General features: G+C 45.4%; 1 protein-coding gene and 1 pseudogene across 8 annotated transcripts in view; both read left to right on the plus strand.

Annotated features, from left to right (window-relative positions):
• Nucleotides 1–22,615, plus strand: part of EVA1C (eva-1 homolog C) — a 103,558-nt gene extending 80,943 nt beyond the window's left edge. For 5 of the 8 annotated variants that reach the window (XM_054468504.2, XM_054468500.2, XM_063659815.1 and 2 more), the window contains 4 exons: nt 2,238–2,381; nt 8,624–8,704; nt 11,266–11,355; nt 22,040–22,615. In XM_054468504.2, the coding sequence (XP_054324479.2) occupies nt 2,238–2,381; nt 8,624–8,704; nt 11,266–11,355; nt 22,040–22,416 (692 nt within the window). In that variant the 3' untranslated portion in view covers nt 22,417–22,615. The remainder of the gene's footprint in view (nt 1–2,237; nt 2,382–8,623; nt 8,705–11,265; nt 11,356–22,039) is intronic. The other 3 variants (XM_054468501.2, XM_054468502.2, XM_054468503.2) reach the window with 3 other exon arrangements.
• On the plus strand, nt 3,645–4,538 carry LOC129022390 (exosome complex component RRP40-like; annotated as a pseudogene).
• Nucleotides 22,616–26,668: the final 4,053 nt, after the last annotated feature.

Below are 26,668 nucleotides of genomic sequence, written 5' to 3' on the forward strand. Positions count from 1 at the left end.
TAGCACCACTGTTTCCCCAGCCCTGCAGCTTAAGATCTGAAACCATCCTTGATTGGTCCCTCACCCACCCTTTCATGGAGACTGGGGTAGTGGGGCTCAGAGATCAACCTGCAGGCCCCGCTCTTCTCTAGCTGTGTGAGGTTACTGAACCTCTCTGTGTCTGCTGTCTCAGCCACAAAATTGATGTGTGTGTGTGTGTGTGCAAGTGTGTGTGTGCACGCACAAGTGTGTGTGTATTACAAACAGCCTATCTCATAAATAATTATCTGCATTTATTGGGCTCCTACAGTGGGCCAGGTGTGGGAACTAGATGATGAACAAAACAAAAATAGTCTCTTACTATACAAGTGCGAGAACAGTGGCTCACATCGTGCTACCTGCTATATTATAAGCGAATGGAACTTTGCAAAGTCTCTAAAATTCTCTCCTCTTCCATTCCTTACTCTTTAAGCCTGTAACTCCCCCCAATGTACGTTCTTAAAATTGCTTCCAAACTGCTCTCCTTGCCTTTGGTTCCCGTTTCTCTCCCAGGGAATCCTCTACACTGTCCCCTAAAGACAATAGTGTCAGGCCATTTCTTTAGGCTCCCTGTTGCTTGCAGAGTAAAGTCCGAATTCTTTAGCTAAGCCTTTGAAAGTGTCTCCGTCTTGTTCCAGTTTACATTTCCTACTCATTCGCTGTTATCGCCCCGCCTACTCCCACTTTTCCAGCCTGTGGCCAGCCCCTGCAGGGGCTCCTAGCCCACTGCCTTAGTGTTCATGCTTTCTCTCTTACCTGCCTCTACCCAATTTCTGCTCTTTCTTTCATGATCCAGCCCCTCTGCTCCCACCCACAGCGATCTGTCCCGCCTCTGACCTAGCACCTCTTGTCTGCACTGTGTCCTGCTGACATTGATTCACTGTTTCCACTATCAGACACCAGCTCTCACATGTGTGTTTTGACTCTCTAGCTCTATTGCAAATCCTGCGAAAGCAAGGTAGGCTTTTTATTTATTTATTTGTTTATTTATTTATTTATTTATTTGAGATGCAGTCTTGCTCGGTCACCCAGGCTGGAGTGCAGTGGCACAATCTCGGCTCACCATAACCTCTGCCTCCCAGGTTGAAGCAATTCTTGTGCCTCAGCCTCCCGTGTAGCTGGTACTACAGGCACACACCACCACGCCCGGCTAATTTTTGTATTTTTAGTAGAGATGGGGTTTCGCCATGTTGGCCAGGCTGGTCTCGAATTCCTGACCTCAGGTGATCTGTCCGCCTTCGCCTCCCAAAGTGCTAGGATTACAGGCATGAGCCACTGTGCCTGGTCCTCTTTTTACTGTTTTTTTTCTGACGGTACTTAGCACAGTGCCTCATCCACCATAGGTGTTCAATTGATATTTACTGATTTTAATGATGTTGTGCCAGGGTGCCGAAAAACAAATCTTCATGTCAATTAGTTTATTTCATTCATTCATTCATCAGATATTTACTTGCCTTCTACAGTGGGTGAGGTGTGGGAATTAGATGATGAACAAAACAGAAATAGTCTCTCCTGGAGCTTATGTTCATGTAGAGGAGACTGATTCTCAAAATAAACAAACAAATAATATATTTCAAAGCGTGGTAAAGGTCGTAAAAGAACCAAGAATCTTCATTCAATGTTCTTCATATTTTAACCAGTGCAAAATGAAAATGCAAAGCCCCTTGTTCAAAAATATATCAGAATTTCGACCAGGTGCAGTGGCTCACACCTGTAATCCCAGCACTTTGGGAGGCCGAGGCAGGCGAATCACTGGAGGTCAGGAGTTCGAGACCAGCCTGGCCAACATGGTGAAACCCCATCTCTACTAAAAATACAAAAATTAGCTGGGCATAGTGGCATGCGCCTGTAGTCCCAGCTACTGGGGAGGCCGAGGCAGGAGAATTGCTTGAAGCAGGGAGGCAGAGGTTGCAGTGACCGAGATCGTGCCATTGCACTCCAGCCTGGGCGACAAAACAAGAATCAGTTTCAAAAAAAAAAAAAAAAAAAATTCAAGATGGCGCCAGCAGAGCATTAAACCCAGCTCTGGGACTTCTAGGACAGGATCATGATGCTGGTTCTGCCCATCTTGGGTGCTTTAATGAGACAGAAAATAAGCAGAGAACTCTCCATTTGATTTGAATCCAGCTCAGCATATTTATTTACAGAGAATGCTGTAGGCTATGTGGTGGCCCTGTGTGGGATGCAACATGAAGTTCTGGGTGTTTCCTGCCTTTCAGATTGCTTGTCTTACTCAGCTTTGCAAGTCCTATCCCGAAGGTGCTATGGGAAGCAGAGATGCAAAATCATCGTCAACAATCACCATTTTGGAAGCCCCTGTTTGCCAGGCGTGAAAAAATACCTCACTGTGACCTACGCATGTGGTAAGAACACACCCCCGACCAGCTGCCTGAAGACCCTGCCTCTTTTGGGGGAGGGTGGTGACCATGTGAACGGCAGGAGTTTGCCCAGAACAAGCCAAACACTGCTCCTCCTGAAGCTGTTTGGTCATCCCAGATACCCGAGAGCCCTTTTTCTTTCTTATTCTTGTTTATGATATTCATGTCAGATAAGCAATAGAATTTTCTTTGGTCAAAATTTGTGTAAAAGTGCCTTTAGCAATCAGATTGGCAGCCAATGGGGAGGGTGGAGAAGGAACGACCAAATAGGGGTAAACTGATGTCACTGAGACCAGTGATTTTCATCTGGGTAAATTTATTGGGATGTCATACGAGTTCACAGTCGAATTGTGTGTCTCCTGTTTAACTTTCCAGTTCTGCTTTTAGGCCCTAAATGACTAACTCGCTGTACTGCCAACAGCTATTTTATCTACATGCCCACAGTGTTGAGTCAACAGATCAAATCCTTACCCTAAAACAATAAAAATTGTTACACAACAGCATTACTTTGTTTTCCTGATGTCTTTAAATGATAAAATGAAATGCCTTCTTCATTTAGATTCTAATTTCATAAAGCCACGTAAAAGCAAATCAGCAGTTTATTATTTTCTGAGGATACTGTGGATTTCCAGTTTGTAATCCTAATATGTTGACTGCTTTTTTTTTTTTTTTTTGAAATGAGCATAAAAGCAAATGGAAAGCAAAGAGCATTATAATTGAAGAACCTGATACCTGTTCTCTTGGAAATCTCTTTTTCCTCTGCCAAACATTCCTAGCCATTTTATGTTTGCAACAGCTTTTTTGAGATATAATCCACAGACCATACAATTCACCTGTTCAAGCATACAAATCGGTGGTTTTTAGTACATGCACAGAATTGTGCTGCCATCACCACAATCAGTTTAAGAACATTCTCATCCCCCCAAAAAAACCCTGTATCCCTTAGCAGTCAGCCCACCAAATACACCCATTACACCTGCCCCAGCCCCAGGCAACCACCCATCTACTTTCTGCCTTTATGGATTTGCCTCTTCTAGACATTTCCTAGAAATGGAATCATACAATGTGTGGTGCTTTGTGTCTGGCTTCCTTACTTAGCAGCTGTTTTCAAGGTTCGTACATGTTGTAGCATGTCTCAGTACTTTATTTCTTTTTGTGGAGTAATAATATTCTATTGCATCCTTAGAATTTTATATCCTGAACTAAAAATGTTCTCTGCAATATCAATGCTGCAATAGATATGATGAAGTGACTACATAAATGTATTACCAAAATAATGGCACCCACTCTTACATCACAGGAGGGATGGCTTTACCTGCTCTGTCTTTATTCCTGCTGTCATGTCTAAGCAGCTCTAAGTAGCATGGGGCCCATTTTGGCTGAGGTTCCCCCAGAGGCCAAAAAGGTCACTCTGAGTACATCCTTGGATAGCTCGTCTGGTAGAGTGGAGGATGGTAGACTGGACACGGGTCACGCTGAGGTTCCAGTAACTTCAGGCCTCTTCATCAGAGTGTTGAATAAGAAGCAGAACTTTAGCCTCCAAATAAGGTGTAGTTTTGGCCGGGGACCGGGAAAGCTGAGACACTGCTGGGCTGGGGCCGCCACAGCCCTGAGAACGGAGTATATTCTAGTGAAAGGAGACCAGGTGACTGGCATAGTGACAGCTAAATCTGGAGATATATTCAGAGTTGATGTTGGAGGGAGTGAGCCAGTTTCTTTGTCTTACTTGGCATTTGAAGGTGCAACTAAAAGAAACAGACCAAATGTGCAGGTTGGAGATCTCATCTATGGCCAATTTGTGTTTGCTAATAAAGACATGGAACCAAAGATGGTCTGTATTGACAGCTATGGATGAGCCAATGGAAGGAATGTCATTGGACAGGATGGTCTGCTTTTTAAAGTGACTGGGCTTCATTAGAAAGCTGTTAGCTCCAGATCGTGAAATCAAACAGGAAGTAGGAAAACTCTATCCACTGAAGATAGTATTTGGAATGAATGGAAGAATATGGGTTAAGGGAAAAACCATCCAGCAGACTTTAATTTTGGCAAATATTTTAGAAGCTTGTGAACACATGACATTAGATCAAAGAAAACAAATCTCCAGATTGGCAGAAAGTCTATATAGGTGGACTTTTTAAATGGGTCCGTTGAGCCAAGAAACCATGGGTTTCCTGGGGAAAACTTTTCAAGTGAACTTCTCCCCATTTAGATATTCAGAAGACAAGGTATGAAGGTATATATTATCTTATTAGAGTCCTAATTAAAATATTTTTATAAGTAAGTTACTGATTTTCACCCATGCTCTTGTGGGAGAGAAAATCATTACAGAATCATGATGTATTTTTTTATTCTGTACAATAACATTTACTAAAACTTTTTTTTTAAAGGTGCAGTTTCTAGTGTGCTTTCAAGGATGAGGCAAGAACAGTTTCTACAGCTGAGGCTCTTCTTAGCTAATTGTATTAGTCCGTTTTCACACTGCTGATAAAGACATACCCGAGATTAGGCAATTTACAAAAAAAGGGGTTTAATTGGACTTACAGTTCCACGTGGCTAGGAGGCTTCACAATCATGGTGGAAGACAAGAAGGAACAAGTCCCATCTTACGCGGATGGCGGCAGGCAAAAAGAGAGCTTGTGTAGAGAAATTCCCATTTTTTAAACCATCAGATCTCGTGAGTCCCTTTCACTATCAAGAGAACAGCCCGGGAAAGACCCACCCCTAAGATTCAATCATCTCCCACAGGGTCCTCCCACCAGGTCCCTCCCACAACACATGGGAATTATGAGATTTGGGTGGGGACAAGAAGCCAAACCACATCACTAATGCTGAGATGAAGATGAGCTTTCAGGGCCTGGGGGTCACATGTCCCAGTTCAAGCTTTTTTTCCTTCTGTCACTCATTCAGCACATTGTGCTTTGTGTCAGGAGCTGTGCTGGGTGCCAGGGATTTTGTAATAAACAAACAGACATGGCCGGTTGCGGTGGCTCACGCCTGTAATCCCAGCACTTTGGGAGGCCGAGGCGGGCGCATCGTCTGAGGTCAGGAGTTCAAGACCAGCCTGGAAAACATGGTGAAACCCCATCTCTACTAAAAATACAAAATTATCTGGGCATGATGGCGCATGCCTGTAATCCCAGCTGCTTGGGAGGCTGTGACAAGGAGAATCACTTGAACTTGGGAGGCAGAGTTGGCAGTGAGCTGAGATCTCGCCACTGCACTCCAGCTTGGGTGACAAGGGTGAAACTCCATCTCAAAAAAAAAAGAAAAGAAAAAAAGAGAGACACGGTCCTGTTTTCATGGGGTGAGCAGTTGAGGGAGAAAGGCAAGCATTAACCAAATAGCCAGACACATCATCATGACCTATTGTGACAAATGCTATTTTAGAAAAGGGCAGAAGACTATAACAGTGGAGGGGGCCTAATTTAGCTTGGGGGTGGTGGTTTAAGTCTTCCAAAGAGAACCATCCTGTAGGGTGAACACTAGGGTATGCACACTAGCTGCACACTAGGGGCCGAGATGCTGAGGTTACTGAGTGGGAGAGGAAAGGCGTTGAGGAGGAGGAAGATGGCCCTGGTTTAAACTGCTGAGAACAGGGTCCTGCACACAGTAGGAGCTCCATGAAGAGTGGTTCCTAGTGTTTTCACCAACATATCTGAAGTGGAGCGGGACGGTGATCAATCACACCCCAGTCCCCGACCTCATTCTGAATCAGTTTGAAACAAGGAGATGCAAAAATCTAACAAGTGTGTTGACAATGGTGATTTTAAAGGTCCTAAAAGATTCTCCGGATATCAGAGCCATTTTCACATAGTAGAGGGGCACATTCCCTGCAGTGGCCTGTGTCATACACAGCCAATTTAACCTTTCCACTGCCTGGTTATTCTGCAAAGTGCATCCTAGAATGCCCTTCCTCTCTGAGCTCCTCTACAAAATTCTGATTCTTTCTCAAACTGTAAAGCCTCTGGCATTTGCCAAGAGCCAAGGCCCTCCTGAAGCCATAGTTTGAGAACAAGCCAAGAGGCAGACATGAGAAAGAAGTACCACTCCTGGCAGGGAGAGCTGACACTTCCTAGGCTTCTGCATCCTTCTCAGGGCCCAGAAATGAATGCGAGGTAATTAAAGCAGAAAGCAATTTGCAGCAGCTCAGCTCAGCTCTCCGGAGCTGCCATGGTCCCAGGATCAGTGGTGTGCCCCGAGGACAGCCAAGGGACATTCCTCGAGGCCCTGGAAATCATCAGCCACCTCCAGCAACTTCATCGGGCCTCCCTGGAAAGTCTCCCTTGCTGCTGGGCACGAAGGCGCCAGGGCCTCCTGTACGTGGAAAACTCACAATCTAGGAATGTCCTGTGGTTGTTGATCCTGGGACATCCCCAGAAGAATTTAGTGAAGCCCTCCGAGAAAGGAAACAAGGTTTTCTTGCTGCTGAAGATGCCTCACTTGTTCTTTTTTAAAAAAGCAGTGCAATTGAATTTGCAGTTTGTTTTGGCTTTTCTTTCCATTTCCTGTTGCTACTTCTCTGAGATCTCAGCTGGGCTGAGGAACAAACAAAAATAAGCAATTTTATGGAGCAGGAATATTCGGTTTCCACTCCCTTCTCCCAGCCTGCGGCAGTGTGCTTGGCCTGCAGAATTCTTGCTCTGCCCTCTGTTTCAGCGGGTGCTGTCATCTGCCGGCTGCTTTGCCTGGGGATTCTGACATCCCAGGGCTTATTCTTAGGGTCAGTTCAGCAGAGTCTGAAACCACCTTCAGAGGAGTCGGTCACGCTGCCATCCTCTCTGCATCTTTCTGTAGTCCTTTCTGATAATATTTAGCGAATCACTTTAGCACAGGGTCTTCGAATTCTTTCCAGATTTACGATGGAAACACAGAGGCAAAGAGCTTGGGGTAGAAAGCAGAAGAGCAGGTGCTGGGAGAGTTTGATCGTGGGTTTTGAGTTAGTCACAGTCATTTTGCTTTACTAAGTCCAGGGAAGCTCATCTTCAGAGTTAACCACCCTATTTTTTTTTTTTTTTTTTTTTTTTTTTGAGATAGAGTCTTGCTCTGTCACCCAGGCTGGAGTCCAGTGGCACAATCTCAGCTCACTGTAACCTCTGCCTCCTGGGTTCAAGTGAGCACATCCGGCTAATTTTTGTATTTTTTAGTAGAGACGGGGTTTCGCCATGTTGGCCAGGCTGATCTTGAACTCCTGACCCCAAGTAATTCACCTGCCTCAGCCTCCCAAAGTGCTAGAATTACAGGCATGAGCCATCATGCCCAGCCCAGAGTTAACCACTCTATTGAAGTGTTATTTTCCTTAAAATTCTATTACATGTGAATAGAATGCAATGATTTTTAGTAAATTTAGAGTTGTGCAACCATCACTACCCTCCAGTTTTAAAACATTTTCACAATGCCCCGAAGCTCCCTTGTGCCCATTTGCCGTCACTGCCCCATTCCCACACCCCCGGTCCCAGATAAGCACGCATCTACTTTCTGTCTCTAGATTTGCCTTTTCTGAATATTTCGTACAAATGGAATTATGCAATGGATGGTTTTGTGTGTGTGTGTGCATGGTTGCCTTCTTTAACTGAATGTGATGTTTCAGAGGTTCATCCATGTTGTGGCATGTATCATATCAGTACTTCACTTTTTTTTTTTTTGGAGATGAAGTCTCACTCTGTCACCCAGGCTGGAATGCAGTGGTGCGTTCTTCGCTCACTGCAACCTCTGCCTCCCGGGTTCAAGAAATTCTCCCTGCTTTAGCCTCCCAAGTAGCTGGGATTACAGCTGTGTGCCACCACGCCCAGCTAACTTTGTATTTTCAGTACAGAAGGGGTTTCATCATGTTGGCCAGGCTGGTCTCGAACTCCTGACCTCAAGTAATCTGTCCACCTCGACCTCCCAAAGTGCTGGGATTACAGGTGTAAGCCACCATGCCGGGCCTTCATTCCGTTTTATTACTGAGGTGTATTCTGCTGGATGGATATATCATATCTTGTTTTTATTCTCCATTTTTTTTAATATTGCAAAATGGGCCTAAAACCACCTCTCTGGAGCATTTGATGATCACGTGGATACCATTGGGTTGTGTGTATGTATGTGTATTTAACAGGAAGAGTGAGTGATTCTTGCACTGATTTGGAAAGTGATTTTAAAATCTTATCTACATTGCATTTAAAAATATATTAAGAGTCCACATTTTAAAAATATACCACGAATTTAAAATATTTCTTTTTGGCTTTTAGTTCCCAAGAACATACTCACAGCGATTGATCCAGCCATTGCTAATCTAAAACCTTCTTTGAAGCAGAAAGATGGTGAATATGGTAATTTTTATGGCTTACTACCAGCATTTCTCTTTAAGTAAAGGTAAACAGCCCCTGGGTGACCACAGTTGGGCACACCTTGGTTAGAATGGAAGGGGCTGTCAGGAGGTGTGTTTGAGGTACCGGTCCTGGGGATAATAGTGCTTTGGCCAGTAGTTGCAAATGGTGAACACCATTTTATTTTGTTTTGACTTTTTTAAAATCAGAAGTAGGATAAACCTCCCTTTCATTCTCCTCTCACTTCCTGAAAGGAAAATCACTTCGAAAAGACATCTGCTCAGAAATAAATTTGGGCTTCCTGGGTTACACAATGAGCTTTTTGCAAAGCTGAGCCCATTGGAACCTGCGTAGGTGCCAGAGCCAGCTAGGACCTGAGGGCCTCTGTACCTCTGTACACGCCACCTTCCTCCTTAGTTTCCTTCCTTCCTTCTTTTCTTCCTTTCTTTTGCTTCAGAGTTTCACTCTTGTCGCCCAGGGCCAACTAGGACCTGAGGGCCTCTGTACTTCTGTACATGCCACCTTCCTCCTTAGTTTCCTTCCTCCCTTCCTTCCTCTCTCCCTCCCTCCCTCTCTCTCACTCTTTCCTTTCTTTCTTTTTCTTTCTTTCTTTCTTGTCTTTCTTTCCCTCTTTCTTTTCTTTCTTTCTTTCTCTCTTTCTCTCTCTTTCTTTCTTTCTTTCTTTCCTTCCTTCTTTCTTGCTTTCTTTCTTTCTCTTCTTTTTCTTTGGAGTTTTGCTCTTGTCGCCCAGACTGGAGTGCAATGGCGCAATCTCCATTCACTGCAACCTCTGCCTCCGGGTTAAAGTGATTCTCCTGCCTCAGCCTCCCAAGTAGCTGGGATTACAGGTGTCCACCACCACACCCGGCTGATTTTTGTGTTTTTAGTAGAGACGGGGTTTCACCATGTTAGTCAGGCTGGTCTCGAACTCCTGACCTCAGGTGTTCTCCTTGCCTCGGCCTCCCAAAGTGCTGGGATTACAGGTGTGAACCACTGCACCTGACCCCTCCTTAGTTTTCACTTGGCTTTTGTAAACGGGGTGGAGGAGTAGGGGGTTGATGGGGTTGAGCATCTGGATTTTCTTATCAAATCTAGAATGGAATTCAAACCCATGGGGTCCCTAATAGAAACTGCAGAGACACAGTAAAGCATCTAAGATGTTAGGCTGTGGTGAGAGTTTTGTCTTGTGTTACCTTTATTGTATGTATTACGTCTTTCCCCCCTAAGTATAAAAGTAAAGTACGTTCGATATGAAAACCACATGAAAGCACCCCTAGTCCGAAAGCTCAGAGAGAACTCTCGGTAATGTTCTTCTGTGTTCTTCTAGCTGGCCACCTTGGCTTTCTGGCAGGCTCTGTGTCCCTTAGCTCCACTTCTCTTTCTTTTTTAAAAAAATTAACTAATTAATTAACTATTATTATTATTTTTGTAAAGACAGGCTTTGCCATGTGGCCCTGGCTGGTCTCGAACTCCTGGGCTCAAGCGATCCACCTACCTCATCCTCCCAAGGTGCTGGGATTACAGGCGTAAGCCACTGCACCCAGCCTCCACTTATTTTTGTAACAGGGTTCCCACCCGATCCATAAAGAGCCTGGTCCCCCTGCAGTAGGGGCCTGAGAGCCAGCGCTGTGCCATCTCTCCTCAAAGGCATCTGTCCTGTCTGACATGGCTAGGAGTCCCCCAAGCCACCAGGCTACCCCATCACAGGCTTGCTAAGCTCCATCCAGCAGTGTAACCAGGATCTAAAAGCAGATTTGCCCCACATTTTGCTGTTGTTTCCAAAAAGAGTAGCCCAATACAACCTCCCTCTGTAATGGAGGCTTGTTTTATCTCTGGCCACACAGCAGACAGCAACTCCATGCTTAAAGTGAAATATTATTGGCCGGGAGCAGTGGCTCACACCTGTTATCCCAGCACTTTGGGAGGCCGAGGTGGGCAGATCACCTGAGGTCAGGAGTTCGAGACCAACCTGGCCAACATGGTGAAGCCCCATGTCTAATAAAAATACAAAAATTTGCTGAGCAGGATGGCACGTGCCTGTAATCCCAGCTACTCAGGAGGCTGAAGCAGGAGAATTGCTTGAACCCAGGAGGTAGAGGTTGCAGTGAGCCAAGACTGTGCCATTGCATTCCAGCCTGGGCAACAAGAGTGAAACTCCATCTCAAAAACAAATAAATAAATAAATAAATAAATAAAAATAATAATAAATAAAATAAAGCGAGATGTTGTTAAGCCTCTGAGGGGTGTGATGAATGTCACTGTCTTTAGGATGGGAAAATCCATTTGTTCCCTTCCACAGTGGAGTGGAAGACCAGCACCTGAAGTTGGAACCAACACTTAAAACAATTTCTAATCCTTTTTGTACTTTAATATTTTTGGGGACTGCTTACTATTTAATGAGTGTTCTTCCTGGGTTAATCTTCTGTAATTTAGCCAGAGGCCCATTTGTTTGATTTCTGTGACTTTTAATTCCGACGGTCCCTGCGGTAGGAGCAGCAGGGGTCTCAGAATAGGCGTGCTATGAACAGCTGTGATTAATTGGTCTTGCATTTTTCATGAAACAGGTATAAACTTCGACCCAAGCGGATCGAAGGTTCTGAGGAAAGATGGAATTCTTGTTAGCAACTCTCTGGCAGCCTTTGCTTACATTAGAGGTAGGTCAATGAATCAAAGCTTCCTAGAATGCTGATGGATTTACTAAAGTCTTGTTAATAAGTGTGCTGTTCAATTATAGCACTCAGATAACTAAAGGACGATGACTTCAAGTTTCACATGCCAACCACCGCTTCTAAGATGCAGAAACACAGAGGCCTGAGTTCAGGCACAGTCACAACCAGGCAGTCAGCAAGAGAACCACATAAACAGACAAAGTCACACTATTTAGGAGTTGAGCTCCACAGATATTTTTCGCTTTTGAAAAGTAGAAACCCGAGGAATGCATTTCCCAGATCTAAAATTTAGGAAGGAACTAGGATTATTGAATTCTAACCCTGACTGGAAGAAAAATGAGCCAGAAGGTCACTTAGTAGAAAAGACAGATCATGCCCCATGAAGACAGAGCCACTTTCTGGGTCATGAGTGTTATTCCTAATGGTTGTCAAGGATTCCCTTGTTAGTCTTCCCCATGAGGATCAATCAGACTCAGCCCTCATGAATTAGCAGAGCCAAAAGGCTTATACCAAGGCTGGCCACACTGCAGGGACCTCTTCATTGAGGGGAAGGTATGTACAATTTTTCCTCACCACCCTCTCTGCTTATCTTAAGATAGAACACATTTTGGAATGCCATCTGCAAGTTTCAGCAATGCCTGCCTATGTTCAGAGAGACAAAAACCAGAGACTTTCAGTAAAATACATGTTAATATAACACATAACAGTATTACTATTCAAGGCCTGCAAAGATGGGCTATTTGGGGTAAGCCTGTCTCAGAGGAAAGTAGAGGCTTAGGGAATGTATTTGTCTGTTCTCATGCTACTAATGAAGACATACCTGAGGCTGGGTAATTTATAAAGGAAAGAGGTTTAATGGACTCACAGTTCCACATGGTTAGGGAGGCCTAACAATCTTGGTCGTAGGTGAATGAGGAGCAAAGTCACGTCTTACTTGGTAGCAGGCAAAAGAGCTTGTGCAGGGCAACTCCCCTTTATAAAACTATCGGATCTTGTGAGACTTACTCACTATCACAAGAACAGCATGGGAAAGACCCACCCCATGATTTGATTACCTCCCACCACATCCCTCCCATGACACATGCAGATTATGGGAGCTACAATTCAAGATGAGATTTGGATGGGGACACAGCCAAACCATATCAGGGAATGATCTCAATACATGAGATGCAAAGTTCAGTCTTGGGGTCCCCTGCTGTTTTATTGTCCTCCTGCGTCAGGATTCCTCCTGTGTGCATGTTGTGTGGTTGTTGGTTTCTTCTGTGGGTCCTCTCTTTTCTAGCCACCTTCTCGTTTTCATGTCTTGCTGTTCCTGATCATTGTCAATGTTAAGAACTGTAAGGATTTTTATTGTCAGAAATATCCCCATATTTACAAAGTCCCCGGGGGGCTTCTTGGAGAAAAGCCATCATGAAAATCCTCCAGACAGAGAATAACAATTCAAGGGGAATGAGACTGACATTGCGCTCAGTGAGCTGTGGCCTTGCTGTGTGCTTTACCCCAATAACCTTGTCGGTTCCTCTCAACAACTGCCTTAGCCAGCCCAGCTGCCATAACAAAGTACCGGAGACCAGATGGCCTAAATAACAGACATTGATTTTCTCACCTTTCTGGAGGCCAGAAGTTCATGATCAAAGTATCCACCAATCACTTTCTGGTAAGGACTCTCTTCCTGGGTTGCGGACAGCAGCCTTCTTGCTTGTCCTCACGTGGCAGAGAGGGGGAGAGACAGAGACAGGGACATCTCTTCTTTTTATAAAACCACCAATCCTATCAGATTAGGATTCCACCCTTATGGCCTCCTTTAACCTTAATTAGCTCCTAATGAGTGAACTGGGGGGAACACAATTCAGTCCATAGCAACAACCCTGAGAGATGGGACTCTGATCCCCTGTTCTGCACTTGAAGCCGGTGGTCAGAGTTGAGCCATTTGCCTGAGGACACCATGGACAGCAGCAGGGCCAGGCTTCAGGCTCAGCTAATACAAGGCTTGCACTCTAGCTACTCTGAATTTTGAGGGATGCAGCCACCTCCCCACTCTGATCCTGAGTTGTCTAAATTAGCTTTCCTCCATCTCTTTCTATCCTTTTATGTGATTGTCATTCCCAGAAACGACAGGATAGAGATACTCATTTAGTGACTATCTCTCCTGCTAGTGGCTCAGCTCCACAGGGTCAGGTGCTTTGTCATCTTATTTCGTGTGGTATCCCTGCATCTAGGATGCGGTGCTGGTACAGAACAGGTGCACAGTCAGTAATTAAGGAACAATTGAATGATGACTGCTGACCTGGGCTTATGAGCTTTTTCCTGTGCCTTATTGTCATCCAATATTTGCTAGTTATAAGATGTCCATTTTTTAAAAATGTAAGGACTTGATGAGCTGTTATTTGATTTTATTGAGGGGTGCTTGGGGACATTTATCTCAGCAAACCATGACCACTCCTCCATATAATGTCCAAGAGAAAGAGTCTCTAAATGCGCTGTGTTGGATGTTAGCTAAGTGAAGTCACCACAAGAAGCTCGTGACTCAAATCACAGAGGCTCACAAGGCCCTAGTAGAACGGGCGCCTCTGGGCTTGCCTGTGGGTTTTCTTGGTGTGTCTGCGTCACTGTCTGGGTGGCCACTCTAGAGGTGGGAAGCATGCAGCGCATGCTCAGGGGTCTGCAGGCCAGTGTGCCCAGGGGTCTGCAGGCCAGTGTGCCACAGAGGTGCATGTGGACATCAGGCTGGGTCATTTCGACCTAAACAGGCAGTGGCCACCAGCCAGTGTCATACAGTGCTGAGCTCCATCCTCACTGCTGCTGGAGAGAGGTGCCCAGACAACTCTCAGTCACATCCCCGGCCCCACTGTGGGGATGTGACCCACGGGATGAGCTGGGGTCTCTAGGCACCCCCAAAGCAGGAGCAGCTGGGAGCCAAGAGTGTGAGCAGGGCAGTTTCCAGCCCAAACCACCCAAATAGGCAGCAAATGGAGTGAATCCAAAAGTACATTTCCCAGGTCAGGCTGCAAGTAGCTTTGACACAGTAGTGCAGTCCAGTGTACATGGGGACAAGGAGAAGAGAAACCAAAATCGAGAGGTTTGTCCCCTGATATTAAAGCACAGAGGTTGGCAGAAGGGACAGGAGGATGTCCAAGGGTCCCTGGTGAAGCGTCTCCTGGGGTCATTTGAATGATCTGTGAGATGGTTTCCCCAACATTGAAAAAGCTTCTTAGGCATGTTTGAATTTACTGCCATTTCAAAATACAGACTTACTCCCTGAATTCATTCTAGAATCAAGATCATGACTCTAAGGAAGCTCATAGAAAAATATTGGAAATTAGAGAAATGGAAAAGGAGTGGTGTGTGTGTGTGCATGTGTGTGCATGTGTGTATGCATGTGCGTGTGTGCATGTATGTGTGCACTTGTGTGCATGTACATGTGTGTGCATAGGTGTCTGCATGTGCGTGTGTGTGCATGTGTGCATGTGTGTATGTGTCTGTGTGTGCGTGTCTGTATGTGCATGTGTCTGTGTGTGTGCATGTGTGTGCATCTGTATGTGTGCATGTGTGTGCATGTGTATGTGTGTGTGCATGTGTGTTTGTATGTGTACGTGTGTGTACATGCGTATCTGCGTGTTCATGTGTTTGCATGTGTGCCTGTGTGTGCATGCGTGTCTGTGTGCATGTGCGCATGCTTGTGTGCACATATGTGTGTGCATGTGTGTGCATACGTGTATCTGTGTGTGTGCATGTGTGTTTGCATGTGTGTGCGTGCGTGTATCTATGCATGTGTATCTGTGTGCATGTGTATGTATGTGTGTTCATGTGTTGCATGTGTGTGCATGTGTCTGTATATGTGTGTGTGCATGTGTGTGCCTTCGTGTGTGTGTGCACGTGTATCTGTGCGTGTATCTGTGTGTGTGCATGTGTGTGCCTGTATGTGTATCTGTGTGTTTGTGCGTGTGTATATCTGTATGTGTGCCTGCATGTGTGTGTGTGGATGCGTGTGTATACACATGCATGTGTGTGCATGCGTATGTGCGTGTGTATCTGTGTGTGTAAGTGTGTGTTGGAAGTTCTTAGCAAGGCAGTGTAATAGCTGGCTCAGCATGAGCCATTGTCCCCTGGCAGATTGTGCCCAAGGGGACTTATGTATTTAGACAGTCTTGCATGAGAATATGACCTTTCCTATTCCACCTAATTACTGTTTCATTGACATCTGGCTTTGGGTGTTTATCTCATATGTGCCTGCAGGCATGCCTTTTGTGGCCTAATATTTCCGTCGCTGCCCCTGCCCCCTTGGGACAGTGACAGATATGTCATCAGCCTCTGGCAGGCCCTGCTGTGGGCTTCTGGGGCGCAGGGGTAAGGAAGCTGGGCAGAAGGGACAGGCTTGCAGCCTGGGATGTCCTGTTTTGGGAGGCATCATTGTTTCGTAAGGGAGGAACTCTAGGGCCACAGATAAGCTGATACTGAAAGAGAAACACAAAAACACGCTCCAGAGTCAGAGCTACGTGATTCCCCCACCAGGGAGAATCATCGGAAATCAGCACCACCTTGTCACGGAGATATGGATTCGGATGTGTTCCCACGGTCTCCCAATCTCTAGTTCCATGATAGAAGGTTTCTGTCACACCCCTAAGTGCTGTCAGACCAGCACTCCGTACACTTTGTGCTTTCTTCTGGACAACGCTTGGGCCCTGACTGCTGCCTTGATCCTCTCAACAGCAATAGGGCCCAACAGGGGGAACCCTCGCCATGGCCTCTGAGTGTCTTATCTGGACACGAATGAGCTGGAGCGTGCGTTTGCCCCAAGTCAGGACCTAAGGGTGGAAAGGAGCCTTAAAGGCCATAGGTCCCCCTTCGGAGGCTCCCAAGGGCATACAACAGCTGATCAAATTAAAGTCATTCACTCCAGCTGGGGATGAACCAAGGCTAAATTAGAACAATGGCAGCAATAACACAGTGTGAAGATTCTGTTCAATCACAAGGAAAACTTTGTTTTTCCAGAATACAGAATAGGAAAAGGAGACACAAAAGTATAAAGTAGTCCAAGTGATTCTAGAGAACAGTTGACGTGCCCTTAGTGTAAAACCTGAGACCATGGAGAGAGCCCTGGCCTGAGCTTGGGGTCCCAGCCAAGTGGTGGCTTTGCACAAGTGACTTGGCTACAAGAGGGGTTGGACCAGCTCATCACTAAGATTCCAGCTGACCAACATCTGGTGAGTTTGTAACTTCAAACTAGTTGATTCAGATGACTAGGAAGCCTCGTTCCCATGGACTTGCCAAGCATTGCCCATGTTATCCATCTCTGGTGGCTGGATCTCAGCAGAGTTGATGCAGACTTGCCCTAAAGAGTGCTCACTTAGCAGGAGGCAGGCCTAGGCCAAGAAGCACTTGGAGTCTTATGAGAGAGAAGCTCTCCTGGCAGGAGAACCCAGACACCCACCTCCCAGGAGAAGAGGAGAGGGAAAAAAAGGGAACTGACTTATGGAGCCCCATCCCCAGGGCACCAAGCCGAGTGCTTAAATCCACGATTCTCTCCTTTTATGCACTCAGCAAATATTTTCATAATGCCCACTCTGTGCCAGGGATGGCACTGGGGATTTGGCAAAGAGCAAGACGGTTCCAGCCCCTGCCCTCAGGAAGCTTGCATTCTAGGTGGAGAGAAAGGATGGCACCCACTCAGCGAGTGAGTGACGATTGTAAGTTGGGCTGTGAAGAAGACATTCAAAATACTCTGAGACTAAATGACAGGGGACCTGGCTAGGCTAAGGCAGGGGGAGGTATCTAGTAGTGCTGGATGAAGAGGGAGGAAAGAACTTTCCAGGCTAACAGAAGAGCACATGCAGAAACACCAGGATGTGCAGGCATCTGATGCGTCACGAGTGAGGAATGGGAAGCCGGAGCAGGGAGCAGAGAGGAAGCGGAAGTTCTCGGGAGCTGAACTTGGGGAGGGTGACAAGGGCCAGGTCATAGCCGGCTTCCTAGGCTGTGGTCAGGACTTGACTTTTATTGCAAAAGTAATTGCGATTTCCGACATTCCTTTTTATTTTTTTAATTTTTTTTGAAACAGAGCCTCTCTTGGTTACCCAGGCTGGAGTGCAGTGGTGTGATCTTGGCTCACTGCAACCTCCACCTTCCAGGTTCGAGCCATTCTCCTGCCTCAGCCTCCCAAGTAGCTGGGACTACAGGCACACGCCACCACCCCTGGCTAATTTTAATTTTTGTATTTTTAGTAGAGATGGGGTTTCACCATGTTGGCCAGGTTGATCTCAAACTCCTGACCTCAAGTGATCCGCCCACCTCAGCCTCCCAAAGTGCTGGAATTACAGGTGTGAGCCACCACTCCCAGCCAATTTCCGCCATTACTTTTGCATCAACCTAATAGCTTAGGAGAGGGAAGAGGCCATCTATAAGTTTTAAGTCAGGCAGTGATGTGACCCAATGTGTGTTTCTTAAAGATTATAGAGACCATGCAGGAAAGATGGTTTATATATGGTCTGTGGTTGCTTTTGCACTACAATAGCAGAGCTGTTATATTTGCAACAGAGACCATATGGCCCATAAAACCTGCAATAGTTCCTATCTGGCCATTCACTAGAAAAGCGGGGCAAGAGAGGAGGATGGAGACCAAGTGCCTGCAGGGAAGATGGAGCAGAACAGTGTTTCATCCCTGTTTTTCAGATAATTTCACAAGGTCGAAAGACATCTTAATGAAAGTGAAAGTACAAGGCACTTACCAGGAGATAGTCACACCAGATGCCATGGTTCACACCTGTAATCCCAGCACTTGGGGAGGCCAAGGCAGGAGGATCACTTTCAGCCAGGAGTTTAAGACCAGCCCGGGCAACAAAGTCAGACCTCATCTTTACAAAAAAATATAATAAAAAGTTAGCTGGGCATGGTAGCACATGCCTGTAGTCCGAGCTTCTAAGGAGGCTGAGTTGAGAGGATTGTTTGAGCCCAGGAATTCAAGGCTGCAGCAGGCTATGATTGTGCCACTGCACTCCAGCCTGGGTGACAAAGGGAGACTCTCTCTCTGTCTCTCTAAATATATATATATATAATATGTATATTATGTATACACAACATATTTGCTGTCAAAGGATTATCATCAAGAGTCTATAGAAAATATACACATCCTTGGGCTAGGCACAGTGGCTCACGCCTGTAATCCCAGCACTTTGGGAAGCTGAGGCGGGCAGATCACCTGAGGTCAGGAGTTCGAGACCAGTCTGGCCAACATGGCAAACCCCGTCTCTACTAAAAATACAAAAATTAGCTGGTGTGGTGGCATGCACCTGTAATCCCAGCTACTTGGGAGGCTGAGGCAGGAGAATCACTTGAACCTGGGGTTGGGGGCAGAGGTTGCAGTGAGCCAAGATCTTGCCACTTACACTCCAGCCTGGGTGACAGAGCAAAACTCCTTCTCAAAAAACAAAAAAAAAGAAAAGAAAAGAAAGAAAAAAGAAAATATACACATCCTTTATATGTAACAGGAAAAGCACAGGCAACTCAGAAAAAAAATGGGTACATGACATGAGCCAGCATTTGGAGAAGAGGAAATACATAAGCATGTGAAGATAGGTACAGATCAGGGGAACACAAATCAAGACCATCGTAAGGTACAATTCTATACCCATGTGATTGGAAAAAAATGTAAAAGTCTATGTGAGCCAAGTGCTGGAGAAGATGAGGACTGACAGGATTTCCCACACATTGCAGCCACTTTGAACACCGTGTTTGCTGTAGTTCTGAAAATTGAAACTCACATGCCCTAAGCCCATCAATTACCTCCTAGGGTAGTACCCAAGAGAAACGCTTGCAGGTGTTGACCAGGGACATTTACAAGAATGCTCACGATCATCCACAAAAGCAGAAACCTGGCAACAGCAAGAGAGCAGGCGAATAAACAGTTCCCAACCCACCAGCAGGAGAGTGGGTGAATAAACTACATTACAGTCAAGACAATGAAATATTTTACAGCGATATGATATTAAGTTAAAAAAAAAACACCAAGTCTCCAACACTACCTATAATATTATACCCTTTAAATAAAATTTTAGGAATACATAGAGATGGAAGATAAAACTATATAAAAAAGGAAACGGGAGTAAGGAGCTTGGAATTCAGGTGGTAGTCACCTTGAGGGGGAGGCCGGTGGATGGGGAAGCACAGGTTAGATACAGGTGTGGTCAAGGCCTCGCTCCTATACGGGTGCTCATTCATAGCACTGGTGCTAATTACAGTATTAAAAACTAATTCGTTAAATAGACATAAAGTAGGGCTATGTATTGACCAATGAAGAGACTGTCTCATGTCCTAAGGATTATGGGTAATTTAATTCAGTCCACCTGGAATCCTCAAAATATGAAAAAAGAGGTACAGTAGCAAGTCCATAGTTACCTGCTGTGGCACCCTACTCCCTTCTTGGAACCTGAAACCTCCCCATTCGATTTCCTTCACTTACAGCTCAAGTTGCTGGTGGAATTGATGGCTGGAATTGATTGCTCTGCTGTGACCCTACTCTGTCTGCCCTGGGTACCCGGCCCCTCCCACGACACCACCACTGGGAGAGGAGGGGAGGGGGCCACGGATGACCATTGTACCTCAGAGGCTTGAGCTGGATGGAATTGTTTCTGTCCAGATCTGTCCCTGGCCTGACCATGGGTGGCTGGAAAAGACTATAAATGGATGGGATTCAGCTTCCTCACACTCAGCACTCCTTGAGGTCGGCAGCATCACTGCCAGTGGGGCTCAAAGTTTATGTTTTCCAAGACAGAGAAGTTGAGTTGTGGCCCACCTTGAAAGCCCTAACAGCACCACAGAAGGAGAGGGTTTGGAGAGGACAGTGGCTCAAAGATTTCGGGGGAGAGGAGGGCTGCAGGATGGAGAGGAAAGGAGGGAAATTCAAAGGGGAGGAAGATGAAAGTGAAGTCAGGAGAGATGAAGCTTTGATAGAAGCTTACGGTATACTTACAGTATACAGTATACAGGCTTCCATCTGTATAATACTTACAATAATATAGTAAGTATTATAACACTTACTATATTATTTTATTTTATTATTTTTTTTTTTTTGAGATGGAGTCTCGCTCTATCGCTCAGGCTGGAGTGCAGCGGCACAATCTCGGCTCACTGCAAGCTCCACCTCCCGGGTTCACACCATTCTCCTGCTTCGGCCTCCCGAGTAGCTGGGACTACAGGCGCCCGCCACCACACCTGGCTAGTTTTTTTTTATTTTTGGTAGAGACGGGGTTTCACCATGTTAGCCAGGATGGTCTCGATCTCCTGACCTCATTATCTGCCTGCCTCGGCCTCCCAAAGTGCTGGGATTACAGGCGTGAGCCACCGTGCCCGGCCAATACTTACTATATTATTAATATTTATAAATAATATACATATGTATATTATTTATTTTAATTTTTTTTTTTTTTTTTTGAGGCAGGGTCTCACACTATTACCTGGGCTGGAGTACGGTGATGTGATCTTGACCTCCCAGGCTCAAGTGATCCTCCCACCTCAGCTTCCCTAGTAGCTAGGACTACAAGCACGCACCACCATGCCCAGATATATTTTGGTATTTTTTTTAATAGACACGGGGTTTCACCATGTTGCCCAAGCTGGTCTTGAACCCCAGAACTCAAGCAATCCACCCACCTTGGCCTCCCAAAGTGTTGGGATTACCGGCATGAGCCATGACACCCAGCATATTTTTGTATTTTATATTACAGTTGGCCTTCTGTATCCATGGGTTCCACATCTATGGGTTCAACCAACCTCAAATTGAAAATATCTTTTTAAAATGGATACTTGCATCTATACCAAACATGTACAGACTTTTTTTCCTGTCATTATTCCCAAAACAATACATGGTAACAACTACTTACCTAGCATTTCCATTGCATTAGCTATTACAAGTAATCTAGAAGTGATTTAAAGAATAGGGGAGAATGTGCTTAGGTTTTATGCAAATTCTGGCCATTTCATGTAAGGGACTCAAGCGTCCATGAATTTTGGTAGCCTGGGAGTGTGGGGGAGGGGTCCTGGAACCAGTCCCCCACGGGTACCAAGGGATGACTGTATATTTATATTTACTTTTTAAACTGAAAAAGGACAGAATTAAGTTTTGCTAACATCTATTGTATTATTACTTAGGTTCACATATATACTTCATACATAAATTAATTCTTCATGAGCTACTTCTACTACTAATAATAGCAACACTTTATTGAGCATTTACTATGTGTCAGGGACTATTCTAAGAGCTTTACAGGAATTAACTCATTTCACTGTAATGACTCCGTGATAGAAGATACTATATGCCCCATTTTACAGATGACGAAACTAAGGCACAGAAAGGTTATGAAACTTGCCCAAAGTCACACAGCTAGTGAGTGGCAGACCTGAGTTTGAACTCAGAGGAATCTGGCTCCTGAGCCCCTCTGCCGTGTGTTTTTCTCCTACACATACATATATTGACTCCATAGGCGCAAAAGCTTTTTTGAAAAAAAAATGTCAGTGGGGATATATGATTATTTTGGTGTAGACAGTCTCAAAGATGCTGGACTGGCATTCTTCATTAGCCCCCTGCTTGGGCAGACATCTGTTTCTGTGGGACTTGGCATTGGTGGAGTCTTGGCCAGCTCCTCCCAGCTCCTGACATGTTCTCTTCCTCCTGCAGCCCACCCGGAGAGAGCTGCCCTGCTGTTCGTGTCCAGTGTCTGCATCGGCCTGGCCCTCACATTGTGCGCCCTGGTCATCAGAGAGTCCTGTGCCAAGGACTTCCACGAGTTGCAGCTGGGGAGGGAGCAGCTGGTGCCAGGAAGTGACAAGGTCGAGGAGGACAGCGAGGATGAAGAAGAGGAGGAGGACTCCTCTGAGTCTGATTTCCCAGGGGAACTGTCGGGGTTCTGTAGGACTTCATATCCTGTCTACAGTTCCATAGAAGCTGCAGAGCTCGCAGAAAGGATTGAGCGCAGGGAGCAAATCATTCAGGAAATATGGATGAACAGTGGTTTGGACACCTCACTCCCGAGAAACATGGGCCAGTTCTACTGAAAACCACATGCATCTTGATGCAATTGCACTTTCTGAAGAAGGAAGGATCCCAAATGCCCCTCCAGTTCTGGTTCACCTGTACCTTCTATGAAGGAGAATTCGTCATGTCATTCAACACTCGTGAGGCCAGGAAGCTATTAAAGGGATGTTTCAAGCTTTCTAGCACATTCCAAAATAAATAAGGAGGGAAGAGTCTTTATTTTCTGTATCTCTTTGAATTTGTGTCTATACATTAATGAGAATAATTCGAATTTACATTTGTTGAGCGCTTATAATGCCAGACGCTATTCTAGCTGCTTTTCATGTTCTGAGTCATTCAATCCTCACAATGTCAAGAGCTGGTACTATTACCCCCATTTTAAAGATGACTAAACAGAAGATTCCTATATATACACATAAAATAGTTACACAGATACTCAGCAAACATGAGCTCATGAGTGATTTTAACCACTGACTTGTTTAGACCAACGGTTAGCAAACTTTTTCTTAAAAGGCAAGATGATAGCCTGGGCACAGTGGCTCATGCCTGTAATCCCAGCACTTTGGGAGGCCAAGGCAGGTGGATCACTTGACGTCAGGAGTTCGAGACCAGCCTAGCCAACATGGTGAAACCCCATGTCTACCAAAAAAATAAAAAATTAGCTGGGTGTGGTAGCGCGTGCCTGTAATCCCAGCTACTTGGGAGGCTGAGGCAGGAGAAATCACTTGAACCTGGAAGGCAGAGGTTGCAGTGAGCCGAGATGGTGCCACTGCACTCCAGCCTGGGCGACAGAGTGAGAAACTCTGTTAAAAAAAAAGCAAGATGGGCCGGGCGCAGTGGCTCACGCCTGTAATCTCAGCACTTTGGGAGGCCAAGGCTGGCGGATCATGAGGTCAGGAGATGGAGACCATCCTGGCTAACACGGTGAAACCCCGTCTCCACTAAAAATACAAAAAATTAGCCGGGCGAGGTGGCGGGCGCCTGTAGTCCCAGCTACTAGGGAGGCTGAGGCAGGAGAATGGCGTGAACCCCGGAGGGCGGAGCTTGCAGTGAGCGGAGATCGCACCACTGCACTCCAGCCTGGGCGACAGAGCGAGACTCCGCCTCAAAAAAAAAAAAAAAAAAAAAGCCAGATGATAAATATTTTAGGCGTTGTGTGTCAAATCCTCTCTGCCACAATTACTCAACTCTCCATTGCAGCTCAAAAGCAGCCACAGATATTACATAATGCATGAACTTGGCTGTATTCCAATAAAACGTTCTTTTTGGACACTGAATTTTAATTTCATTTTATTTTCATATGTTCCACGTTCTTTTTTTTTTCAAACCAACCATTTAAAAATGTAAAAGCCTGAGGCCAAGAGTTCGAGACTAGCCTGGGCAACATAGTAAGACCCTACCCCTATTTAATTAAAAAAAAATTAAAATAAAGTAAATAAATAAAAATGTAAACAAAAATTCTTAACTCAAAGGCTGTACAAAAACAGACAGCAGGATGGATCTGGCCTGTAACCTGTTTTTGTAAATAAAGTATGGTTTGCAAAGCCTAAAATACTTAGTTTCTTGCCCTCTATAGAAAAAAGTTTGCTGACTCCTGGTTTAGAGTTTAAAACGGCAGAGCCCCTGGTGGTGAAAGCCATCAACCAGGGTACCTAACAGTGCTGTCGGCCAGGATCAAGTAGAGCTGGCTCCCAAATCTCTCCAAAAACGGGGTCCTACCCCACTTGGGGAGGGCTGGGTGGAGGAGCAGAAGAAAGATTTCAGAAAACAGACCCCAGTGGGAGAACTTATGATTGGTTCCTGCAGACGGCTCTCCCTGGTAGACAGGAGGCTTATAGCTGTGGCATCAAATAAGAAAACATGTTTTTTTTTCTTTTTTGTCCTAGTAATCCCAGGGGCTTAGAATATAAAAGTGATTGCACTTTTCATATGCCTACTACCAAAGAGCTCTCTCTGCGTTATCTTATTATCTTACTTCGTCATCACTAACCCTGTAAACATATGTAGATGAGGAAGCTGAAGGCCGCCAGGGTAAGTATCATCCAGACCACGTCACACAGCTGGGAAATGCTGGGACTGACTCATCCTGAGTGCTCAGGAAACATAGCTGTTCCCGCAGGAACTCCTACAGTGACAGGTATGGAGAAGGGATGTCTCTCTCAGTCCTGCAGACCATCAGGGCGAAGGGCCTATCTGCAGGATGTGGTGGGTGTGGAGTGAGGAGGCTCAGCTGCCGCTCTGGCATTCATTTTTAGTGAGCTGAAATCCACGTAATGTAAAATTAACTCTCTCAATGGCATTTAGTCCATCCGCAATGTTGTGCAAACACCACCTCTATCTAGTTCCAAAACATTTCATCACCCCAAAAGAAAACTCTCTGCCCGTTAAGCAGTCACTCCCCATTCCTCCCTCCCTCCAGCCCCTGGAAAACACCGATTCGCTTTCTGTCACTATGGATTAGCCTGTTCTGGATAGTTCATGTAGATGGGATCATACATATGTAGTCTCTTGTGACTGCTTCATTTCACTTAACATAACGTCCTCAAGGTCTATCTATGTTGTAGCAAGTGTAGCATGTGTTCATTCCTTTTCAGGGCTGAATAATATTCCATTGTATGGCTAGCCCACAGTTTGTTTACCCAGCCATCAGCTGGTGGACATTTGGCTGTTTCCTTTGGCCACTGTGAATAGTGCTGCTGTGAACGTTCGTGTGCGGCATTTCACCAGCACAAAGCAGCAACTACAGACAGAGCTGGTGGGAAATCCTGTGTGTCCACTCAGTGGAAGGATGGGAAAAGTCAAGATGGGTCAGAATGGCACCCCCTCTTCTACCCTCTGCACCTGCCAATTTTAAAGCAAGCTTCCCTTACGCAGGCCCCCTGCAGGTGGGAGAGCAGGGATTGGCCAAGAGAGGTGTCATACAGATGGGCTGGGGGTGGTTTGGGTGGAGATTGAAATTCCTCAGGATTTCCACGTACCAGAATTTCTCCCATGGGGAGAAATTGAAGGGGTTGAGGATGATGTGTTTTAACCCTTTCCCCATTTAGAAAAAAAAAAATGCGACTCACTGTCAGCGCTCATTTAATTTTACATAAACACACTTTGAGGCTGAAGCAAATCTGACTGATTTTCAGTGTGAACATAAAATATAAAAAGTGTTCTTGGGGCCAGGCGTGGTGGCTCACGCCTGTAATCCCAGCACTTTGGGAGGCTGAGGTCGGTGGATCATGAGGTCAGGAGATCGAGACCACCCTGGCTAACATGGTGAAACCCCGTCTCTACTAAAAATACAAAAAAATTAGCCGGGTGTGGTGGCGGGTGCCTGTAGTCCCAGCTACTCGGGAGGCTGAGGCAGGAGGGTGGCATGAACCCGGCAGGTGGAGATTGCAGTGAGCCGAGATCGTGCCACTGCACTCCAGCCTGGGAGACAGAGTGAGACTCCATCTCAAAAAAAAAAAAAAAAAAAAAAAAAACAGAAAAGAAAAAAGTGTTCTGGAGTTATTTCTAAACAGAACTAACAACAGAATCATCTATTTCAGAAAAACTGAATTCATCAAATGAATCTTCCGCCAACAACTGTTGGAGAATGAAGTTAACATCAGGCATGGGAATGCTACATTTTCTAGGATGTGACATTTTCAGCAATCGAGGATTACTACACTTTATAAAAGGAGACACCTTACTAAAAACAGAACACTATAAACAGAATAATGTCTTTTGTTTCCAAAGTCAATGTGCAAGAGCAATGCAAAAATAATAATAAAAGAGAGATTTCCTTGAAAAGTTATCTCGGAGTAAATGCTACGGCCTCAAGTGCCACTCGTGAGTATTCTCAGGGCAAATGGGAGAAGGGTTAAATCTGTCATTGGAGAGAAATCTATCTATGTATTTATTTATTTATTTGAGAGAGTCTTTCTCTGTTGCCCAGGCTGGAGTGCAGTGGCGTTATTTCAGCTCACTGCAACCTCCATCTCCCGGGTTCAAATTATTCTCCCTGCCTCAGCGTCCTGAGTAGCTGGGATTACAGGTGTGCACCACCACGCCTGGCTAATTTTTGTATTTTTAGTAGAGACGGGGTTTCACCATGTTAGCCAGGCTGGTCTCGAACTCCTGACCTCTGGTGATCCTCCCGCCTCAGCCTCCCAAAGTGCTGAGATTACAGGCATGAGCCACTGCGCCTGGCCTGGAGAGAAATCTATGCCAGATCATATCAGAGAATGAAGTGAATTCCATTGTCCAACTATTTCATAACGATTTTGTTCTAATCAAAGA

This window comes from Pongo pygmaeus, chromosome 22 (assembly GCF_028885625.2).
Source record: "Pongo pygmaeus isolate AG05252 chromosome 22, NHGRI_mPonPyg2-v2.0_pri, whole genome shotgun sequence".
NCBI classification, from domain to species: domain Eukaryota; kingdom Metazoa; phylum Chordata; class Mammalia; order Primates; family Hominidae; genus Pongo; species Pongo pygmaeus.